Consider the following 25,022-nt stretch of genomic DNA (forward strand, 5'->3'; position numbering starts at 1 on the left):
TTTTCCCTCATGTATCTATTAAAGGACAATGAAAATATTAACAAATAAAAAAGTTTCCTTGGTGTGTAGGCTCTTTGTTTTATTGCTTGTCTGGCAAAGGAAAATGAAACCATATGTTCCAAGGACTATTGTATTAGCAATTAACTTAGTGGATGGGGCTGAAACAGTGCAGTAGAAATGTTATATGTCTAGATTAATTAGTTTTCAGATGATAAGTTTAGACAGTTTGTTGCCAGTGGGAGGTTTTGTTCATAAAGTTGTATGGTGGAGTGGATGGCATGTGACAGTTGTCATGTTGTTCATGACAGATCGGTACTGATGGGCTGGCTGGGTCTATGGGCAATTCTTCTCCCACTGGGCTCTTCCCTCCACCACTGTGAAGGATGGAGCGACATGGATGAAAACAAAGGAAACAAACACGAAAACACTTTCGGGAGACTTCAGTCTGAGGTAAACCATTAATCTCTGTTGCATTCTTTGTCTCATGTATTGCAGTGGTATCATAAGAAAAGTGATTTATTTATATCGTGCCCTCTGCTGCTTGGGTCCACACAGCTGGGATGTGTGTATTGGGGCAGGGGGTGGAGGCGAGGGGGGTGACATTGGTATATATGTTCATATTTCCTAATCTGTTCACTGAACGAGCTTGTTTTGTAGCTCGTTTTGTAGCTCCAGGTCAATATGCAGTATACTGAGAGGTGGAGGTATATATTTGTTTTCTCTGATTTATTTTCAGATTTTTGTATGTATCTTAAGTACATTTATTCAGAATAACAGTATAAGCAAAAACATTGCTTGTTTGGTTTTTTGTTTTCGTGTGGAAACAAGGCATAAACTTCTAGGGAACAAGTAGGAGTGATTTCCACACTGAGAATTGGAAATAGATAAGATAAGATCACTTCATTGGTCATATACTGTACAATTTGTTGTATTAGGAATTTGTCTTTCCGCATACCCCAACTTGCTCTCTATGAGACACACAGACAGGGAGAGAACCCTGGGTGAGAGTGCAGGGTCAGCCATTTATACAGCACCCCTGGAGCAGTTGGGATTAAGGACCTTGCTCAGGGGCCCAACGGAGTAGGATTCCTCTGCCGGCCACAGGATACAAACTGGCAACCTTCCAGCCACAAGCACAGATCCTTAGCCACAGAGCCACCGCACTGCCCTAGGAGAAGAAATGAAAAAGAACAAAAGACAATGGGTCAGACACAGAACATTGAAAAAAACACAATGAGAGAGGAAGCAGGAATCATCACCAATCATAACCAGAGTGGGTGAGAAGGGAAAAAGAATGTGAGAATATCCCTGCTGTCTCCCCATTTCATCACATGCCTGAAGAATGTTTCACTACCAGTATTTTTTTTCTTCTTGTACCTTTGCACCTCTTACTTACTGTACATTGATTACTGTTCCCTACTGAAGACATCTATTCTAATAAGATAAGCAATCTACAAAACACCACATTTTTCTTTTATTCTTATTATGTATAGAATACTGTCTCATTAGTACAGTATCTCATTGTCTGGAACCTCTTGAGTCACAGCAACCTACAGTCTATCCTAGAAGCACTGGACAGAAGGTGGGACAACAGTCCATTGCAGGGTACATACAGACAAAGAAAACATAAGAGAGTAACCTAACCAGTAAGTCTTTGGTAGACATGCAAAAGAAAATGCAAACTCCACAAAGAAGGTATCTCAGTCCAGATTCAAACCCAGTACCCAAGACCTATGAAGCAGCAACGCTAACTGCCATATCACTTTACTGCCTATCTCTTTAACTCTTTTACAAAAACATAGAAAGTAAAAAACAAAACATTGTTACTTGTCTGTTACAATAGTCTTATAAACTTAATCAAATGATCCCCAAACAAGTATCCCTTCTATTTATGTAGAAGTTTTTTTTTCTTTTTTTATTACAGTGCCCAATATACTGTCGAATGCAGAAATAAAGCTAAGAGAATGGCTTTCAAAGTAGCATTCCCAATTGTGAAATCATCAGAAATCCCCTTAAACAATAGCCTCAAGGAGAAATGAAAAAAAGAAAGGTAAAGTCTGGCAATCATTGCCCACTTCTTAGTTCAATTAACCATGTATTCCTCTGGGCTTTTTTCAGTTCACTTAGTTTCTGGGATATAAAAGTCATACAGAAAAAATCATCTTAGGTCATAAAACTACCTTGGAAACTGCTGAAATAGTTTCTATAGTCACACGGTTATACTATTTGTGATTTTCTCAACAAGACATTTATAATTCAGATTAACTGAAAGGCAGTTAATCACCATCTTTAAGACGCAGAGAAGATGATCATATTTTGTTGCATTTCGATGACTCTAGGTGTACTGTCTGCCAGCCATTAGTTGGCAATCTTGTCTTATTTTCAGTGAAAAATCAAGAAACAGCATTGAAAGTCTTTTGTGCATAATAAAATAATACATTTTGTGTATAATAGATATGATGTTAGATGTTTAATACAATATGATTCTGCTTGCTGTCTCACATTTCTCCATTTAAAGAGTATTTTAAATAATACGACACTGATGTTTATGTTAGCTTCTTCATTTAAACTTCTTCATGGGATTATTGATGTTAGGCCTTAGTAAAAACAAAGCTTATCAAGTGTTTTGCTGTTAAATGAGCAAGCAGTACAGTGGAATTTCAAAAATGCCTTTTCTTTTCAGGGTAGTATTTTTTATCTTAATCATTAAGTTAAATGCATTGTTCACATTCAAACGTAGGATATTTTTAATCAGGTTGCTCTTTTAGCATAGCTCTGCTGCTGGCGCGTTTCTTTTTTCTGTTGCTTACAGGCATTTGCCAATTTACATTCTTCATTTTAGCTTCTGGGAGCCATCAGGTCTACTGTATAGCAATCCATCGCAATGCACAAACTTGATGCTTTGTTTATTACCTGCTGTTCACTTAAACTGGAAATCACTCAAATGGAGTAATGAATACTGTGTTGATATGCAACTGTGCAATGAATTGCAGCACTATAAGTGTAACTTTTCCCAAATGAAATCTAAAATTGGCTGAATTACCCACCTGATACTTGCTAAGTTATGTAGAAAAAACATACTCATCTTCCAGTTTCATTATACTAGTAATGGTACTCTGCTTTAGACCATTAAAAAATCTCAACATTTGTTTTCCATTTATGGCTTTTGCTTCTGTGCATGTCACACAACAATTAAGGCCTTGAACACAGCACTTGCTGAATATTGATGTTTTATTATTTACATAAAACCATTTTCTACTTACTGATCATAATAAAATTACTACATTGTTATTTTTAAAACAGTAACTCCCTTTATCCACAGTACATCTTTCTGCATTTGGACTCTCCTTCTTTCTCCAAGAAAATTAAATGCAATATTGAGTTTGATTCTAATGATGTAAGGTTTGTTATTATCTTGCTGATAATTATGATTATACTGATTATAATAATTTATACTTGTAATGGTTTTATGTGGATGCTTAAAGTAAATTAATTCTGACTGCTGTATGTGATAACATCAAGTTTAAAGCTATATTTTTCAAATCTATAGAGAGCATCCTTTTTTATTTTGATTCCTTATCTTTCTTCATAACCATTTTGTTCCGTCTGACACTGCAAGCCTGAGTGTAAAGCTGGAATTATATCAGCTGGAGCTGTTGATAATCCTCTATTACCAGTCTGCTAACGAAGAAGAGGTGTTTGAGTTAACATGTTCAGTCCATGTTAGGTTACCACTTGCCATTCAAAGCAGAAAGCAAAGGGCTTATCACTTGCCTCTAAAATACAGTCTAAATTTGTTGCATCTGAGGTTGTTCATTGAGTATTTAGGTACAGTGAGATGTATTTTAACCCTCTTGTCTGAGGGTCAGCCTCCTGGCCATAGGACGAGGAGGCTGGGACCCCCTTGCTGAGTGAGGAGTGACTTCTTCTGTCAGATCATTTTTATAAATACTCCACAGTGGTAAAGCGAGGAAATGACTACATTTGTATTACATGTTAGATTGTTTTACATTATGCCATATATATACTGTAGTAGATGCTAGAGTAGATTACCGTGTTATATGTGGTATATAATACACATATACAGTACAGGGAGACTGTGTAATAGGAGACCCTTTTTTTTAAATGAGACATTAGACCAAGGTCCTGACTACTTCATGAAACATTACCTGCTGCCTTTAAAAGAATAAGGGCCCTCACACTGAAGTCCTGGCTCAATTCCATTCTAAGCTGCACAATCTTCCTTAATTTCTTAGGTTCTCCCTTATTTTGATTGGTGAAGCAACTGCTCACTTCCTTATCTGCTCTGCTCTATAGTGGGGCTGTTGGCATACAATAGCTGGCACATGTCACCCTGGTGGATGCTGTACTTCAGTGGTGGATGATGTAGATACTCTCCTGTAAGTTCTTTGGGATGAAGAGCAGTATATAAATAATAATAATAATTAATAATTGCTTACACTTATATAGCGCTTTTCTGGACACTCCACTCAAAGCGCTTTACAGGTAATGGGGACTCCCCTCCACCACCACCAATGTGCAGCATCCACCTGGATGATGCGACGGCAGCCATAGTGCGCCAGAACGCTCACCACACATCAGCTATCAGTGGGGAGGAGAGCAGAGTGATGAAGCCAATTCATAGATGGGGATTATTTGGAGGCCATGATTGGTAAGGGCCAATGGGAAATTTGGCCAGGACACCGGGGTTACACCCCTACTCTTTTCGAGAAACGCCCTGGGATTTTTAATGACCACAGAGAGTCAGGACCTCGGTTTTACGTCTCATCCGAAGGACGGTGCCTGTTTACAGTATAGTGTCCCCGTCACTATACTGGGGCATTAGGACCCACACAGACCGCAGGGTGAGCGCCCCCTGCTGGCCCCACTAACACCTCTTCCAGCAGCAACCTTAGTTTTTCCCAGGATGTCTCCCATCCAGGTACTGACCAGGCTCACACCTGGTTAGCTTCAGTGGGATGCTAGTTGTGAATTGCAGGGTGATATGGCTGCTGGCATAAATGCGAGAAAGTATAATAATTATTAACGAACACTTCCATTCAGTGTGTGTAAGCAAATCGGAATTAGTCCTTCTAAAGTCTCTCACAATATTGTTGGCTTTTCTAAGCATTTTCTGCCAAATAGCACACCTGTCTTCATGCTGCTTAATTTTGGAATAGGTGCTAAAAAAAAATTGTCATGGACTGTGAACACAAATTCCTTTCCTGTAGTCTTTGGTGCATCCCTTGTGGAATAGATGTGATACTTAAACTGTCTAACGAAAACATTTTATTCTTTTTCATCTTTAGTAAGCTAATTGTAATTAGTGGAAAAGCATAGAACAGATCACACCAGGAAAAAAGTGTCAGGAAATAATATGGGGTGTTTGCTAATGTTACTAATCGGTAAAGATTGAAAATAAGACCCTGGAGAATTCCTCTTCATGTTCTCACTTAATGTAAAAACAGGAAAGAAATGACAACCACACCATCTCCCTCCCCCTTTCTGATCGTTAATTAAATTTTTTCTATGTTGAAATTTTGGTAGAGAATTAATGTTATGCCATCGATGATAAACAATAATGATTACTGAGTGAAGGTCACTTACACTTTCTGAGGACACGTAATTTACCTCTGAGTAGTTGCATGTATTGTGTGGTTGACTAACAGATTGCATAGGGTAGACTGTGGCTAAAATGGAAAGAAAATGGAAACCTACTGAAAGCTGTGGTATCTTTTCCCTTAACCTGTAAATAACAACTTATCTTTTTAATCTTGGTATGCAGTTTCCTTCAATGAAGATTACTTTTAAAGCAGTAAGCCTGTTCCATTATTTTGGCTGACTGACTAGAATGAAATGGACTGAACTGAATTTAGAAGCATCACAGTACAAAATGTAAAAACCTGAAATACAACTTTCATAGCTATTGAATTGAATAGCTATGACCCATGAGTTATACACATGAAATATTGGATATATGAATATGAATTGGCTTTGATTGTTTCATATACACATATCATTCAACACATTAGCAAATTTACTTTGTATATAATTGTAAAATATTATATATGGAGTAGAATAGAATCAGATTTATGACTTTATGTTCTGCATTATCTTTTATGTATTCTGAATTAAGCAATAAAAAAATCAAAGGGAATTTAGAACATGTAGTTCACATGCTTCAGTATATCCTCAAATGTGGAGCAATTTGGAAAATTTCCTTTAATTTTAATTCCCTGCAGAACACAAATCTGCAGGTAGTGGACATCACAATTGAAGGAAATCTGAATTTGGAAGTTTGTGTGCAATTCTCGTGACAAGACCATGTGATTTAGTGAAATGAGGCCCACTGGAATAGCAGGGACTAATACACACAAGTGGTTTGTCAGCAGCATTTATCTGCTGCAGAAATCAAAGTGTTGGACAAGGGAAGTGTGCTGCATGCTAATCTACCAGCAACTTTTAAAACATCTTTCCCCTGCTGAAGTGAAACTGCGACTTAGACTTGCTGAATTTAATCAATTTCCGCCATCCCTTGGATGTCACCATTTTTGCAAAGAAACAAATTTAGTCATTGCCTGATTTAAACAGCATGCAATTGTTAATTTTAAAAATATACATTTAAACTATTGTTTCAGATATACCATAGATCCAGCATTGAGCTCATGAAGTCCTATACTTGCTTTTTCATAAACAGGTGGACTAAAAGTGCTGCACTAGCTGTATGTGTTCATGTTTTTGTATTTTTGAAGCATACACTGGATTTTTTTGACTGTTTTTTAATACTGTATATGGCTGTCCACTTAGCTCTCCCCTGAATGTTTGTTTCTTATCTCTTTTCATATTTTTTTTTTCCTGAACAGAACATAAAACATATTTCTGAATACCATCATCATCCCCTCACCAGCACTGTCTTTTGCAGTAAAGAGTGTCATTAAACTCACTGTAAGAGTTGAAATCATGATTCTATGGATAATGCACAGGATGTATTAATTTGATTCTAAAGATTAACTGAAACAAGAGTTCTCCTTAATGTAAAGTAGGCAGAGGCAACTGTAGCACAATGTGCCATGGAAACTGATTCTAATGCCACCCACATTTTAATCCCTGAATTTAATTTGAAGATTATAATGCGCAAAATCCTTTTTTTGCAGATTCAGGACTGAGATATTATTGAGAAAAAAAGTTTTAAAAAAATGCTTCAGGGTAGTAATATCATTTAGTGATTAATCAAATGTGCTTATTGTATATCTTGTCATGCACACTTTAAATGTCACCCAGGTTATAGCTGTCAAGTGAATCTCTTCAAATTAATTTCAGCACACTTCCCCAATCGTTTCCATCACCCTTGAATAAAAATATGTTAAACGTGCAAAATTCCTTCAATTCAGACTGGGATGGATTACGAACATATGTTATTAAACTCTATTGTCAAAACCTTCAGAAGGAAACCTCAATACATTTTATTTTAAATCCAAAAAGTCTGCAGGTTAGCATTTCAATTCTGTTTCTTCTTCACTAGCGAAAAAGAAAAGAGGAGGAGAACAATACAGCACAGCCAGTATTACCATTTATATATTTTGGCTGATTGCTACACATTTTATTTGATTAAGCCTTATGTATTTTTATGAATTCACATCTCCCACTCAAACCCACACAAATAATAATAATGTTGGCTTCATCTAGATTTCTTGTGGTATCGCCTTACCACATTGGCGCAAAATCTGTTTCACTATACTTAAAAAACACTTTAAATGATAAACATTAAAGTGTGAAAAGAAACAAGTACAAAATAGGCACTATCACTGTCCAAAAACCAAACAATAATGAAGAATTCAGAAGTGCAGTAAAGAGAAGCAGATGGCAGAAGAAATGTAATTTTTTTTGGCATGGACTTCTAGGATTGGTGAATGGATCACAGTTGAAGACTGCCTTTTATGTCTAATTGTTATTTATCCTAAAGAATTAAAGAAGTTTCTCTTTTAAAAGGTCCTCCAAAACCATTTTTTTATTACTGTAATAATAATCTTTAAAATACAATATATAACAATAAAACCTGTAGTATTTAAGCAATAGCGACTTGTTTCTACTTATTGGCTAAATGCAGTACTCCCTATTATAAACAGAGGTCATACATTTGGGAGCAAGGCCATAGAAATATATTATTAACATTTAAATTTCAATCCATAGATCAATATTTTTCTAGCTTTTGTATGACAAACCAAAAACCTACATGGTTATTATGATTCCCATTCACAGATCAAAATGTTTATTTTCAGGTAATTATTCAGTGCAGGCAGTGTGGGAATCCTATGCAAATAAATTTAAGACACCTGACACCTGAAGAAGGCTCCACGGCCGAAATGTTGTGTTCTCTTTCTTCTTTTTTTCAGCATGGAATAAACCTATTACTTGTTCCTTTGCAGCCTACACATGCTGACGCAGCTACCCACCTGAAATAAATTTAATGGCAATTAAACTATTTATGCAAAGCATTAATTCATTATTGAACATAATTAAATCTGAAGATTAACACTTTCAGCGAATGAAAATTGTCAGCTGTCTCTTGGGTATGTGAAGTGTATAATTTATGCAAGGGAAGACAGAAATTATAGTTCAGTGTTCTGCTAAGGTTAGGCTATGGGCACAGGCCAGTATACGTCAAAATTATAGACAGTTTACAGACTGCCTTTTATGAATTACACTGCATGTACAGTATTCTATCTGTTTAACATAAATGCATGTTATCTAAAACTAAGTATTCAGTAATTAATCATCCACAGAAGGAACAATTCTTTAAAAATTGTTAACATTTTTAATAAAATTTACTGCCATTAAAAGAAATAAATAAATAATTTTCCATCGTGTACAGTAGCTCCACTGCTTAAGCAGACAGAGGTCACTTTCAGTGTGATACCGTGTGGAGAAATAGATAAGCTTGACAGGTAACATTTTGCTCTTGGGAAATGTAAGGCACCAATTAGAAGTTCATAGTCAGGGCTCAAGTATAATAAAAGTGTCACCGATGAAAAGAAATTATGTCATAAATTAATCTGTGGGAGAGATGTGTTTAGTACTCAGACCAAGTGTCCTGTGATCAATTTCATATTTCTTCTCAGTAGTGTGATAAGGTCTGAAATATTAAAAAAAACAGCAAATCCTGGTAAGATTCATTCACTCTAGAAGGATTTTAGTAGAGACTGTGGACGTGGAAGGTGCTGTGATGAAGCAACTGACAAGAAAGGAAAAAAAAACACTTTCAGAATTGTATCATTTTTCCCAGGAAGAATTTCATTTTTTGAATACTAGGGGCTTCGTGACTCTCCTACAGGAGAAATATGTTGGGGAAAGGATACTTGATATGGCAGTGCTCTTCCATAATAGCTGTGAGACTGTGATTAATGATTCCATCTGTTTTTGGTTGTTAATTGAAAATTAAAAGCTAGTTTCATTGTAGTATAAATCTATTTCAAGCTCCCTGTTTCATTAAAAAACTTTGTGTCTAGAAAAAAGCAAGCATTTTCATCTGTTCAAAAAATAATACTTTAATCTATAAGGCTTTACATGGCTTGGCACCTCAATACCTGTCTGAACTTTTATCGCCCTACTCCCCACCTCGCAACCTCCGCTCTTCAAATTCTGCTCATCTTACTGTCCCCCAAGCCCGTCTACATTGTATGGGCGACAGGGCCTTCTCCTGCTATGCCCCCAAGCTCTGGAACTCTTTGCCCAAGGATATCCGAGAGTCACCTTCTCTAAACTCCTTCAAATCCAGACTCAAAACCTTCTTCTTCAGAAAAGCCTTTACTTAACTGGTTCCATTCTTCACCCCTCTGCTCTTCTTAGTACCACTTCCACGGTCTCCTCTATTGTTATTGTTGTAATTGTAATTGTGTCTTATCTTGTGAAATCGTCTTAATTATTGTTGTAGTCTTCTTTTTTATTGTTATTGTCATCCTGTAAAGCGCTTTCAGAAGCCACCTTTAAAGGCGCTATATAAAATAAAGTTTATTGTTATTATTATAATCTATTTTATCAATCCATATTTATCTATCCATTTTCCAAGCCATAAACGAGTCTGACTTGGTACAAGGAGTTACAGAGGTATGTTCTGGCCATGCAGCACTGGTGGTGTAGCTGATGTGAATGATGTCTAACTACAGATGCTGGGATTTGTGGTCCATGGTGTGTGGAGTTATTAGAAATTCTAATTAACATGGGCCCAAATTGTTTTTTGTGGATTATGTTTGGATTGGAAGGACCAACGTTTTTTTTACATTTAGTTTTAACGCTCAGGCACTTTAACACATTGTTCAAACTGGTCTCAAGTAATTAACATTGATAACAGTGAGAGGGAGAGATTCTGTAACTAGGACAAAGAACTGTAAAACAGGTAGTAAAAAACATGATAGTGCTTTCAAATAGCATTTCATTATCTGTTTTTAATTTTAAAGTGATGAATTTTCCCTTCATTGGTGTAAGAGATAAATGACACATTTAGCTTTCTTTGCTTGTAATCGTAATTTGTGGAAAAACTGACTTTGCACAATAGCTTTAAAAGTATTTGTGCCTACAAGCCATTTACATCAAAAAGAAATAATATATAGATCTTAGTAACATTGTTCATTATAAAGTGTCAGTGATATAGCAGTTATGTTACATATGGCATACACCTGGCTCTTTTTTGTTTGAATTTTGAATGCTTTTTATGGTACCCTGTGGAGGTAACAGACATATTTTAATGCATGTTCAATAAGAAATGTTTTACCCTAATGCTTAAAAGATACTACATCCACACAAATACAGCAATATTTTTGTGAAATATAAACTTTCATTACAAATTCTATCTTAAGGAATATGTATAGCAACTCCATCAGTTTTCCCCAAATCGGTATTTTTTGAAAGGCTGAAAGTCCTTTTAGTTCATGTTCTTATTCACTGAGTCAAGGAAACCTGCTGATGCAGCATATTTTGTGAATGCATTTCTGCAACTGACTTTACAAGGTATTGAGCCTGAATGTGCAAAACCTAATACACTCTTTATTCACTCTAGATTCTAAGAAACGGTTTTATTGATTGACAAATGGCTTTGTTATATCCAGCCTAATATCATATATAGTACTTGTATTTGTCCTGCATATACTGTAATACAGACCTTTAATTTTAAGAGTGTTTTAACAGCATTATTGTGTGCAATTATCACTTAGATGGTTGCATCAACATCTGCTGTGGGAGTGCATGCTGCATGTTTTTTTTGACAATGCGGTGGAGATAAATAAAAAAAAACTTAATAACTATGGTGTTATAGTGGCACCTTTTTTCTTAACACTCTCACCAGTGCTTTTGTTTTTAATTAAAACATCTAGTGTGAATTTTTGTGTCTGCTTTGACAACATGAAAGAACAAGCAATGACTACTTTCCCCTGCTTAGATTCACCTGCCTAAAATGTAATAGTGTGATATACTGTAGAGCCTTTTAATAAAGGATAAGGAGGAGAGGTTAGGGCTCAGGTCTTGTAATTGGATGGTTTTAGGCCTGATTGGATGGGACACTGCTCTAGTACCCTTCAACAAGGTACTGTGCTGAAATTGCTTTAGGAGAATACCCAGTTGTATAAATGGGTACAAATGCAAACACTTTAGATACTGTAAAAGTATCAGCATTATTAATTAGTCACATCATTTTTGCCTGTTATATTTTATATAAAGGGATATTTACCTATCTAGTAATTTCTATTTATGTTTTTTTTTTTTCAGGTGGGTTTTGAGGTATTTTTAAATATTACATTTCTTAAAATAATATAAGAAAAAAAAATAGTGACAGCATTCTGATGTTTTTTAAATTCCTTGCCAATAGGGCTGTGAGATGCAGTCAATAGTAAGTATGCAAAGGAACAAGTGAAGGTTTATTCCATGCTGGAAAGAGAAGAAATGAAACAGAACATTTTGGTTGTGAAGAAGGCTCCACAGTCTAAATATCATGTTTCCTTTCTTCTCTTTTCATCATGGAATAAACCTTTACTTGTTCCTTTGCAGCCTATGCATGCTGATGCAGCTACCCACCTGAACTGCAATAGTAAGTATGAAAATCTAAAGTACATGCAAATAGTTTTAAGTGGATCAAAAAACACTTTATTTCAAAGTGAAAGCACTAGATATTCAGTAACAGTTAATTTACTGTTTATATAAATGATTTGGGATATTTTTCAATAAAAATATTCTAGTTAATTATAGCTTAATACAGTCATTTTGGGGATGTTTAATACAATTTGTGCCAAAATACTTTTCCACCTTCCACTTCAGAAATCTACTTCATTTCAAATTAAGTTTTGTTTCCAAAACACTCTTGAATATTAAATTCCATCTGGCTGGCTTTGTTAATTGTCACATTACAGTGAATATGTCCACATGATATAAAAAACAATTTATGAATTATTGAACATTTTAATGCTAATTTAACCTAATGGTTTAGTCACAAACTGCATATTTGACACGACTGCCTTGATTGTATTGGTTTGTTTTGTTTATGCTTTGTCAAATAACCTGAGGAGTGCCAAGCTTGTCTTCTGTTATTTTGTTTGTATTCCAGGAAAATAATGTTGTTTGTGTTGAACAAACTGTACAGGAATTCTGTATACTGTAGGTACAGCTCTATCTTTACTGCATTTTCAGAATGGAGCCTACAAAAGAATGTACACCCCTTAGTAGGTCATTCAATTCTGTAGTGAGCAAAGTGAGAGGATTGCCCATACACATACAGTTGATCTACTGTAAATGCTCAGAACAGTTGCTGTGTTATTGATCTGGTTTGCAGTATTAAGTAATTTTTAGCCATGAAGTATTTCAAATATATATAAACTGAATAATTCATTTTAAACATGTAGCAAAACCACTTTTACATTTCTTCTTTTACATTTATTCACTTCTTCTCTTTATGTTTCAGCAAACTGGGGAACTAGGAGCAATAGCTGGCAAAAGTAAGTAGCTGTTTTCTGTCTGTTCTGTGTCCTGCTTCAGTTAAGCTGTGATGTTATATCTGTCTTTGGAAGCTGCGTTCCTGGCTTTAAATATATTTTGTGGTCTGCAATAGATTCTGGAAACCAGTATTCTGTCATATCCACCTTCACTTAGTAGTTTTAAAATTCTGCTTTTAAGGTAGATGAAATAAAAAAAGATAGATGACAATAACTCAAACTGAACTTGGCTTTCCTTCAGATTGACAAAAGCCAAGGATATTGACGGCTGCAGTGGTTGGACTTCCCGATATTTAGTGGTAACGGATCCAAAAATACAGGATCCTATTTGTTTAGTGCACTCTCCTGTCACCGCAAATTGTTACTGTACCCTTTCCTAGCACAATTAATTTATTTTTAAATGAATTCTTAAAGCATTTAAATTTTCTTTTACTTCAATAATAATGAGAAGAATATGGTAAATGTTCTTTCTCTAAAAACAAGACTAGTGAGTTGAAATGCTGAACTTCAGATCTCTTCTACAGGTGACTGCAGGTTTTTTTTATTTAAATATTGCTGACTGTGGGTCTGGCACAATTCTTTAATACATTTCTCTGCACTTTTTGATAACCCTGTTGTATCTTTGCATGGCGAAAATATTAATAAGGGAGAAAAAAATGAACACTTTTTTGTTTCTTACAATAGGTATGTCTAATAATAGATGTACTGTAGATGGTTAAGCATTGAGACAGAGTGTGATATATACAGTACACAGTTTATACTGTGTGCATACCAATTTGAGGTCATTAAGAGATCTTATTAGCCAATCTATAATTTGTATTGAGCATCGAACATGTAGTTGTGTTCATGCAATGTCCTACCGCAGAATTATAGAATACGACTACTAATGGCTCTGTCCACCTCCAGGAGCGAATATATCTGTAGCACATTAATGTATCTCTTCCATTACATGTTCACATGTTTTCTGTGAAGTTTTACAGGAAGAGTTCTCCTCAATTATTTTTATTATTTCTATATGTAGCAGTTGACACATGAGATGTGGGTGGTTCTGAGGTCTCTAATACAGCTTTCCAGACATTTACAATGTCAGACATTTATCAGTCACTACAAATGCATACACAATCACATACACAATCTCTAGTAAAGTCCCCAGGGTTGGCTTTATTTCCTAAAGCACAGCAGAAAGCACCACTAAAAAGGATTGGTTTGGTACTACTTTAGAGTCCTCAAAAATATAGGACATAACAGGCACTTTATTGTTACTGCTAATTTGGATAAGATGGGAACATACAGTACTTTTCTCTAGTGTTTTTGCATGTTCATCATACAATTGTGAACATATGGGAAAAATGCATCCCAGAATCATTTTTATTTGAGAAGTATGTTTTATTGATATCTTTCTGGAACGTCATTCTTTATTTTTTTTCACTTTAATATTTTAGTGATATATTGCTGCCATTATGAACTCAAGAAAATGAATAGAAATATAATGACTACATTTCAGTTTGTTTCAGTCTTTAAATGTTAGTAAAATGTTAGCTCGCATTACTGAAACTGAATCAACAACATTCTACTAGGGATATAATGCAGGGGACTAATTACTCAGTTGCTGTCATGTGGTTTTTCTACAATGATGGGTATAAAACAACTGTCGCTGCTTTTCTTCTTGGAGATGAAACAAGAAACACAACTTCCCTCAACATTTTTATGTTTTCATTCACAACTACCCCAGTCATCTTTCATGTGTGTTGCTGTTATTTTATTCCCTCACTTTGAGAACGTGACATTAATCAAAGTGCCCCGGTGTTTTCTGGAGAATGAATGATACACCTGTGAAATTGTTATGAAGTTTGCATGGTAGTCTACGAAAGCGGCTGGAGCAGACAGTAAGTGAGTTTGTAAATCTGTAATAAATGAAAAATAATTACATCCACAGCAACAAAGCTCATTATAATATTTTACAAAGGTCAGGTTTTGAAAGAAATCAATGTTTCTTGTATGAGAATGATTGAGCAATTGAAGTCTAGGACAATCTAATGCTGAGAAAAAAACAAAAACAAGGAACTCTTGGTAGACCCCCAGACAATGAATTTATATGCCACATTATTTATGTACACCTGTCGCTGGACTGGAGTTTAATCAGGGATGATTGTAATCACAAGTTAAGTAACAGAAAAAGCAAACTGAGTTAGGGAGTATGATGCAGTAATAGGCTAGTTATCAGAGGCCAAGGCTATTGGAGGCTCTATCTACAGTAACAAGCCATAAATGACTATATATGGACTCCTTGGTGGGGGAGTGAAGGTGCTTATACACTGAGAACACAAAGGGAGAACTGCTAATGAGAATTAAAATGCATTGTAAGCCCACCAAAGAGATTTTTGCAAAGACGCTGACAGCATGATTTCATATCTTAGGTGCTGTCAGCTTGAATTCTGTGAAAATGTATGCCTCATTATATTACCAGCTAGGGAGATTTTCTAATAATGAGATAAAATTAAGGAGGAGGTTAAATAACACATTTAAAGCATGTACAGCATCTCGATACAGAATTGTGGGCATAAAAGAAAATAAACTGAACAGGTATATCAGCAGCTCACACACACTTATTTTTAGGAGAAGGAACAGGATTTCTTTGTTCCTGTGTTTTTATTGGGAATTACTTACAAGGCTTTATTAAGGCTAAAAGCACTGCTATACAGTACTTTAATTCTATTAATGGTGCTGTCATTTGTGTAAGAAAGCACTAAAAACACCTTCTACCAAAATTCTACGGACTTTCTGTATTTTTAAAAATATTCCACAGTCAACTGTTCTAAGTAAACACATTTTCCATCGTAAGCTGTCGGCAGCCACCTTGCAGTGTGTAGGAGTTCTTAGAGAGAGCGTTGGAAATACATTACTGGGCTCTGCTTGCAACGCATCATTGCGTGCAGATAACATTGACATCAGCACTGACCTTGAGCTCAACTTGCTATGAATTGGGAGTGCTCCATTCTGCCATTCTGGTGCATTCTAAAAATAATGTAAAACAATTAAAACAAGTATAAAGTACCATCCAAACAAGGACAGCTGTAAGTCACTGTCTGAAAGTGCAATAATAAATTTATCATGAAATATAATTTAATTATGCCAAAGCACAATAAAGGTTACTCTGCATGCAATTCATAAAATATCTAGACAAAATCACTCAGCCATCAAAACTTAATCAAAATATAGAAAATTAATAGCCTTTAGTAAGATTCCTATGCCCTATTAAAACTTTAGCCATGATCAGAATACAAGGCTGAAGACTCCTCTTGCACATTCAGTGCTGCCAATCACTGATTATGTTAAGTAGATTCTTGGAATGCATACTAACAAATTGCTTTCCCACGTTTAACAACGATGCCTTGGGCTACTGTACATATTCACTCCCAGTTTTTGACCCAAATGATCAATTAAGCAAACAATGAAAAATCATTTTTTTCAGTCAATCTGCTCTTACAGTATGTAAGCAGTAAAAGTGGGTTTCAAGACGACAACGATTTGATGAATACCGTTACAAATACTAGAAAAGATCTCTAGTACATCTGTGGCATTTAAAAGATGGATATCAATACTGAAGACTAAATGTCTTAACATACAGTACAATCAATTGAATGGACTCTGATTTCTGATCTTTTTTGCAATGGCATAATGAAGTGATGTGTGCTTCACCTTTGTGAATTTATCAAGTCTAAAATGCATAGCCGGTTCATATTTAAATTTGGCAGAGTTTGAAATTTGGAACCTGATAAGTAGAGTTTGCAACATGATGCTGAAGCTTCTATATAAACAATGCCCAGGAAAAAGTGTCCTTATTTTATGGTGTTTGAAAGATGACTCCAGAATCTGCAAATGTCAGCAAGGACTAGAGTCATCTTGCACTTATTTTGAACTTTCTTTTGTTATGTAGTATGGTACAGTATTTTGAAGCCAGGTTGACTTTAGCATCAAATCTATTTTTCAATGAAAATAAACAGCCTTACATTTTCTACATGAAAATATTTTGTTCTATGTTGTGTTTTGCTCCATGCCTAATGTGAAGGACAGTGTTGATTCATTAGTATTTCCTGGGAAGTGATGTTTTTATGAGGAATTTGGGAACCTCTTAGTATACATTTTAGACGTTTTCAGCAAGGATTAACATGAGATTGTCCATTAATAAAACAGTTATATCTGAGAGCAACCATTTTTGCTATTAAACTTTAGCCAAGACAGCATGATTGACCCACATTTGATAGGTCTTGTGCATAATTGGATGTTCCTCTGGAGGAGCAGAAGTCAGCAGTCAGGTGCAGAGGGCAGGGGACTGCATCTAAGCTAAGCTCCTGCAGTTCAGGGAGTGTGTAAGTGGCATCCTGAACTATAGAGAGTTTAGACAGCACAGGGGAGTGTTTATTTAACTTCTGTGCTTTAACATTAGCAGCCTTCTGGCAGTCCTAATACCAGTTAAAGGCTGAAACATAGAAATAGAAAATCAAGACTTGCAAGGATTTTGTTAAGGAGTGGATTGTGAAAAGAAAGATGCATCCAGAATGATTTTACCTTTTGTTTCTTTAGTATGTATTCCTGGGTAAATTTAAATTCTTCAGGGTCTCTATAGAGTAAAAGATTAGTATGTATGCTTGGAAACTGGGCAAGGTGCACCATTAGGTCTCTGAGGAGACATGGGTGGGGTAGGGGGGGGACGTGTATCTTCCAGTGAAGGGAAGACCGCCTGTGGATGGGTGAGCCCAGGGACTGAGCAGGCTTCTCTGAAAGGGGACAACTGGTACATCATAGCGTCACCCAATCCGGTGATGTGCTAGACTAATAATATATTGCATACACCATGTAGACATAGCAGCTCTATTTATATTGAATACAGATTGTGGTATGGGGGTCAACATTTGCCACAGGCAGTTATTATCAAATTATTAACACTTTATTAAGGCTCTGATTTTCTACAGGCTATAAAGAAGTTCTAAATGGAATTTGCAACTCTTAATATAAAGTTATCCTAGGACTTTTCATGTAAATTGGGCTTGTACCTACAGAATGAGAGGGGGGTTTGGCACAACACCCCTCTTTTTACTTTCTACATTCTTTCTTACTGTTAAACCCAATTTTGAAAAACTGCAATCTGGCATTGACAGGAATATGGTGCCTCAGCCAAGATTATGAGTGACTATATTTAATTCACATAAGATCCCCTTTCATAGCCAAGATTTTAGAAGGACAAATTAAGATGGGGCTCTCATTCAGCAAGGTTTTCAGCAACACTTTGTCACTCTCTAAAGGACAAAGTTCATTAGCATATCTCAGGGGGAAGAAAAAATATTAATCAGATGCTGTCAAGTTGGGTTATATGACTTGGTAAACATGCTCTTCGTAAAGCATTTTTGTATGCCATCAACATCAACAACAATTGATATTCAAATAGTCAACGATATGCTGATTTAATATACAGTATACTTTTTTATGTGTTATTTATTTGTCAGGGCTTTATTTTTTATGGTTTAAAGGCAGTCTTAGTTGGTCTATATGAACCCAAAAGAAACAAGTCTAAGGCAGTCAGTAAAAGTATTCGCATCCATATTGTGGAAGTATATTATTATACAGAAGGACACCGCAATGCTGGAATAAAGCCACAAGGGCCACTGTCAGTTGGACAATGTGTAGATCAACGGTTGATACTTTTTAGGGTTAGTTTGTATATTATACTAAAATAAGATGAGTGTTATAGCTCTGAAGCAATTCTGCCTAAACAACCTGCAAATGTTTCATAAAGGAGAATGAAACGTTTCCTCTCATTCTAAACCTCAAATGGAAAGATGTCTTCTAATGGGAAGAACCTAAATATAACACAATTTACCTCTGGAGCCTAGCATTATGCATTGAGCATCAAAAGAAATTATCACTGTAAAAAAGAAACGCAACGTTTTTTGGAATGAGAATACTATAGTTATAGCTTATGTACTTTCACAAAAAGTTGTCAAATTGTTTTAAGCCCTCTGACCAGCAACACTGCTTGTGCAGTGAGGCATTGCAACTTGCCAATCACAGGAAAGCTCATTAGGTGCACTTTTACCCAACGAGGTCCAGGTGGAACAATGCCTGATCAGGTCACCTTTAAAAAGGCCTTAATTCAAAACTTAGGTCACTGCAAAAAAAAAGTCCACACTTAGTCAGTTTTCTATGCATTCCATAATGCCTTGAATGTCACCAGAAGCAAGGGAGAGGGCCATTGGCATGTTGCAGGCAGGCATGTAATGTGCCAGCATTGCCAGACACTATGGAGTAAGCCACTCCACTGTGTCCCGACTGCAGAAAAAGTTTCAGTGGACCGGCAGGACAGATGACCATTCAAGATCTGGTCGCCCTCGAGTGACCACACCACAGCAGGACCGGCACATCAGACAGGTCCATCTGAGAGATCGTTTTAGATCTGCCACCCGTACTTCTGCTGAAACTGCTGGCAGACAAAATGCCCTCATCAGTGACAGGACAGTGAGGCGCCATGCTGCTAGTCTTAGAGCAAGGCGACCTGTCAGAGGCCCTCTGCTCACACCTCCTAAACATCACACCTGACTGGCTTGGGCCAGACAGAGGCTACGATGGACTCATCAGCAGTGGCATCAGGGCCTCTTCATAGATGAGTCACTCTTCAGCCTGTTCCATGCAGACGGGAGGGCCATAGTGTAGAGGAGGAGGTGTTGCATTTCTTTTTTCCATCAGTATATATGGATTTTGCATGTGGATTAAATGTTTTAATTGTCATTATTGATTAATAGCCACTTCTTGACTGAAACTATTTGATACACTTTAGTGACTTTGACTGTTGCATGAGAACTAAATCACCTCATTAGTAAGGAAGCTGATTTGGCAGAGGTGATGCACTTTCTGTACTGTAGTTAATCTGTTGAATGTGAAACCTGGTGAAAATTATGGATGAAAACCACAGAAGGGATTTATCAACCCTGCTTATCGAGACAATGGTACCTTTTTTCTAATGGTAAATTGGAGCATAGATTAAATCACTTCAATTGGATTTACCTGCAGTGGATTCAAGTCCTATTCAGTGCAGACTCAGGTTTTCATGCACCCTAATTGTTATCAATAAAGTGTGGCACAGCTATGCAGAATGATACATTAAAGATAGTGTACGACAGACAAATTGGTGGGGAGGTCTGAGCAGGAGAATGCAGTCTGTCAAGAACTTGAAGTGGTTATGGCAGCCTCAATCTACAGTGCTGCATTGTCCTGCGGCATTACTTTATACCTTCTAGCTTTCTTGCAAAACAAACATGTGAGAGTTATGCTATGGATGCCCTACATGCCAGACATGAGACTCATGAACATTTAAGATGAGTGGCATCCAGTGAACTGGCACATGCTTGTTCAGGATCTATAATAGGAATGCAACTGGTTACAAAGCATGCATGGTGTACAGTATGTACAGTACAGCTTGTACCACTTCAAATGGTGACCATACACATTACTAACCTGTGATTTCCACTGGCCCTTTGTTGATCATCCCCGTTAATAACAAATAATAAACAATGAATTTCTTACTGTATGTCACATCTGCTCCTTAAAAATAATTTCACCTGCTATACAAAAATACATTTCCCTGACAATAGCTTTGCAAATTTGTTGCAGCTAGAGGTGAGAGGTTTCTTTTACATAACAGAACTTTTGGCTTAATCTATACAGTAGGTGGAAAGACTGGGCTAGAGACAGCTGAGCCCGCAGATGATATTTGTCCCATTACAAATGCTAACTCAAAATGTGACATGAAGCACCATTCTTAACAGGGAAGTGGCCCAGAGTAGAATTGCAGGGGTTAATTACAGTATAGCATTCCCTGACACTTATTACAAAAAAACTGCTGCATAAAATTTGTTCTTCAGTTTGGGCTGGCTGGGTGGGGAAGATAATTGGCTGTTTGCGACACTTATGTTGAAGAACAGATGCCTACATTTGTCTTGATTGCCTCATAGATAGATTTTCACAGTCTGGCAAATTGAGTAATTGTTTCATTTATACTAATGCCATTAGTTTGTTTGATAAAATATAATTTCTGTGTAATTTTTATTTATATAATGTGTTTTCTTTTATCAATTTTCCTATAATTGTTTAAAGATTTAAAAGCTAAGTATGGAAAAGTGCTTGACATCCCTTCTTGTTAAGAAGATATTGTTTGTTTTTTCTTAAATTATAATATACTGTACTGTACAGTACGTCATCTTGACATCACATAGATATAAAGAATTTATTAACTTGTAGTATGCAAGGGGTTGTCATAAGAGTTTCCCTTTCTATTAACTAAGGAGCATAATAGTCTTTTTAACCAATTTCTCAAACACATAGCACAAAGTATAGAAAAATGCAATATCTACTGTATACTATATGCTGTCCTGTTATTTATTAATTCAAACCTTACACAACTTTGTGTACGAAAACAACAGGCTTAAACTGCACTTGACCAATCAAATACATTGATTTGATAAAAATCAGTGTTATTAGTTTTTGTTGGTTTGCATAGCAGGATATGTGTGTGGAAGGGATGTTTGTCAGGGAGGAAAACAGAAAATAACATTACAAGGCTTTTAATGTTATCATTTTATTTTCTGCTTTTTACAGTGACAAGCAATTACTTGTATCCTCTTTCTGGCAGCCTAGACTGAATAGTCTGCCAGTATTACAGCTTTTAAAACTCAATATGCAATTTGTGAATTTCATAAGTGCTTTAAGCATGTTTTACCGCTTTGTATTCAAGATACTCAATATTTCAGTAAATATTTTATAGACTTCTTAATGCTGACAGTTTGCAACTAATGTTGTCCTAAAATAATCTTCTTTACCGCACTGGGAAATTGTATTACATGTTATTTTTATTAGAGATGGGACTTTTATGAAAAAAAATATTTTTGTGCTAGGGATTTGTAGATGAAAAACAACAGGAAGAATCATTGATGAACAGGGTAGTACTTAGAAAATTCTAGGGCCTGGTTGGAATTTAAATGTTGAATTATTTAATGTGCAACAAATCTGAGAGTGACTCAGAGGAAAAAAAAGCAATGTTGTTTCTTCTTCTGGCCTAAAACACTTTTATTCTATGTAAGCATTAATAAAATGATTTTAATCTTGGAATAGAATATTGTAAACAACAAAGTAAACAACTGTTTAACACTTTTTATTTATTTTCAAAGGCAAATTGATCCAGAATCCAGTATAATCAGTGTTGACTCACACAGCAATTCACAAGAGGTTAGTTTAATGGCAGCTGATATTTCATCAGTCAAGATCATGGTTGTGTGACTGTTACTGTTAGTCCTCTGTTCTTATTTATAAAACAATGTGAGCTCCATTCTTGTACATGAAGAGGCAAGTGTTGTTAACAGTATAAATACTGCTGTGCCAACAAATCAGATATAGCATGCTGCCTGTAGTCCCAGAATATAGTGACATATCTAGAAACAAGTTCCATTTTTTGCCTAAATCATCATAGGTTCCATTAAAAAAAACTTACCATATTGTAGCGTTCTCTGGTTCATGTGGGTATGTGCCCTCGGCGCTGCCACCTCAGGTCGGCCCCCCACCACTGGGGACTCAAACCCGGGCCTCTGGTGTCACTCAACAGGGACCCAGCCAGTTGAGCTAAAGGGAAATCTCCTGTCAGCCCGACAGCTGTGGTCCCTGCTATTCACAGAGAAGGGCGGTGACGTCACTGCGCTGGTAAGCCTGCTCGAACAACCTGCAATGGTGGCCGTATGCGTTACAATATGTATTAAAACTTTAAGCTTAAGAAACCCTTAAGGTTATTCCAGTCCAGCTCTGATAGCATTTTCACATTTTAACTGTACCACCGTTCATACTATCTGAAAACTTATTTTTTATAAATGATTGCTGAATTATGAAAGCATTTTCAAACATTGAATTTTCAGTACTACCAGGGCTGCCATCATTGCTAAAGTAGAATCTCCATACAGCAAATCGCAAAGACATAATAAATGATAAAGAAACACACCTCATTCATACAGCAGTCCAATGACATTTAATTGTTGCATGAAAACTTTGCACAGTTTTTCCAATCTGTGAGCCTAACATAAAGGTTACTGTATTGTTTTCTTCTGTAGTGTCCGTTATTTAATTGATGCTTTGTTCTTTAAATATTTGGGTGCTGGGGTGCATTCTGGCAGCTTTAATGTTTCTGCCTCTAACTTATAGGTCTCCGAGCAGCTTCATAATACAGTATGCACAATAATTTATTAAATATTTCATTTGAGGCACTACAAGGGCAGATACATTTCATTCTCAGTTCTTCTCAGGCCTACATTTGTTGTAGGACCACACCAACTTGTTTTCTTTGACATGGCACTCTTTGCAAATATCACATAAGACAGTGTTATCACATATATTCATTTACAGCGGCAACTGTTTTTTACCTTGTCTTTTTGTCAAGAACTGAAGTTGCCTCAAGTCTAAATTTGTTATGTACTCATATGTTGCTATGGTTACTCTGGGCTTTTATCTTGCTGAAATAGCTCTTGACATCAAGCAGACAGGTGTACTGTCAGACACAACTTCAACACAGACGGGACTATGTAGAGGAAGCCTTCTCAGTCTTCAGACAGATGTACCTTCCTGTCAAAAACAGGAAAAATTATAATCGTTGTTTTCTTCTTCATCTTATATTTCTTTTTGCTTCCCATCACGCAAACTTTTGAAATCACGATAACTAATATAAAATGTCTTTGCACGCCAGTGGCAAGTTATCTATAGCTGTTTTCCCCCCTCTCTTTGGCATGATGCAAAATGCTCCTTTATTCACAGTGATGAGCATTGCTGCAATCTGAAAACAAAGCAAAAGCCCAAAAAAGTGTGCTTTCTTAATTAACAAAATGAGATATGTGCAACTGAAGTACACCATCATTAGCAAAGAATATAGCAGATGTTCGATATTTTAATGTGTGTAGCAAGGGCAGTAACAGAACTGCACTGTATGTAGTGTTTAATTGCAAATTTATATATCTGTTTAAATATGGAGGAGTAATGGAGGACCAAGAAAGTTAATCAAAGACTTATGGCTTTTGCAAATCTGTAATTATGTATTTATGTGACTGAAGGCACTTGAATTCATTCTTTTTATTGACTTTAATAATCCTGTTTCTGAAATATATGATTTTAGTTTTCCCTACCAGTATGACAACAGATTGATATTAAGAGAATACAGTCTATAATCTGCAAGGCTAGTAATTGTTTTTCATTCATCTAAAAGTGCTTTGTTCTTTATTTATTTCAGAAAACTGAAATAAAAAGCATACTGTAGTACAGAAAGTTTGAAAATTATGGTTTTGCCTTCAGATATGTAATTTACGAAGCAGACCTTTGATGATGAACCACATTACCAATGTTATATTGTCTGCAGTGAAAACATAACATACACACAAAACATAAACATAACATTGAGGGCTGTACAGTATCTGTAATAAAGCCACACCTAGGTGGCAGCTGGTTTATATGTAGCTCCAAAACAATAAAATTAAGTGTAGTAGTAATAACAGTGCCAATCTAGCATTTAGTAATGGAATATATTTAGTTACTTGGACCTGGATGTCATTTTGCATTCATGGACATTTCGTGGAAAGCCTTTGTTGTAACTTTAATTATGCGAAAGGTTCTCATTTTTTTAGTCTATTTTTGTTTACTCAGATGGATTTGATTGTGAATACTTGATGTAATAAAATACTCCTCCCCAACAAAAAAATAAATTAGAAAAATTTAATAAATTTAATAAATAAATTAGAGCAATTTTTCTCAACATACTGTATATATCCCCAGAAAGCATATTGAAATGTCACATGGCTGTATACATCACACCCTAAATATAATTAGAAGCCTTAGTTGTCTGGTACTAGGTAGCATTACAGTTTAAGTGTTACAGATGACAATAAATCCATAAAAACAAAGCTAATACCCCTGAGGTAAGCATTCTTAAACTATTCATATATGAGAACAATCTGACCTCTATAAATTACC

At 36.0% G+C, this 25,022-nt stretch overlaps 1 protein-coding gene across 2 annotated transcripts in view; it reads left to right on the top strand.

The window, feature by feature from the left end:
• Window positions 1–25,022, top strand: part of fstl4 (follistatin-like 4) — a 177,435-nt gene that overhangs the window by 5,756 nt on the left and 146,657 nt on the right. For both annotated transcript variants that reach the window (XM_088603912.1, XM_088603913.1), the window contains exons 2-3: window positions 309–450; window positions 12,944–12,977. In XM_088603912.1, coding sequence (XP_088460038.1) covers window positions 319–450; window positions 12,944–12,977 — 166 coding nt within the window. In that variant the 5' untranslated portion in view covers window positions 309–318. The remainder of the gene's footprint in view (window positions 1–308; window positions 451–12,943; window positions 12,978–25,022) is intronic.

The sequence above is a fragment of the Lepisosteus platostomus genome, chromosome 13, assembly GCF_059453375.1.
Source record: "Lepisosteus platostomus isolate fLepPlt1 chromosome 13, fLepPlt1.hap1, whole genome shotgun sequence".
Lineage (NCBI taxonomy): Eukaryota > Metazoa > Chordata > Actinopteri > Semionotiformes > Lepisosteidae > Lepisosteus > Lepisosteus platostomus.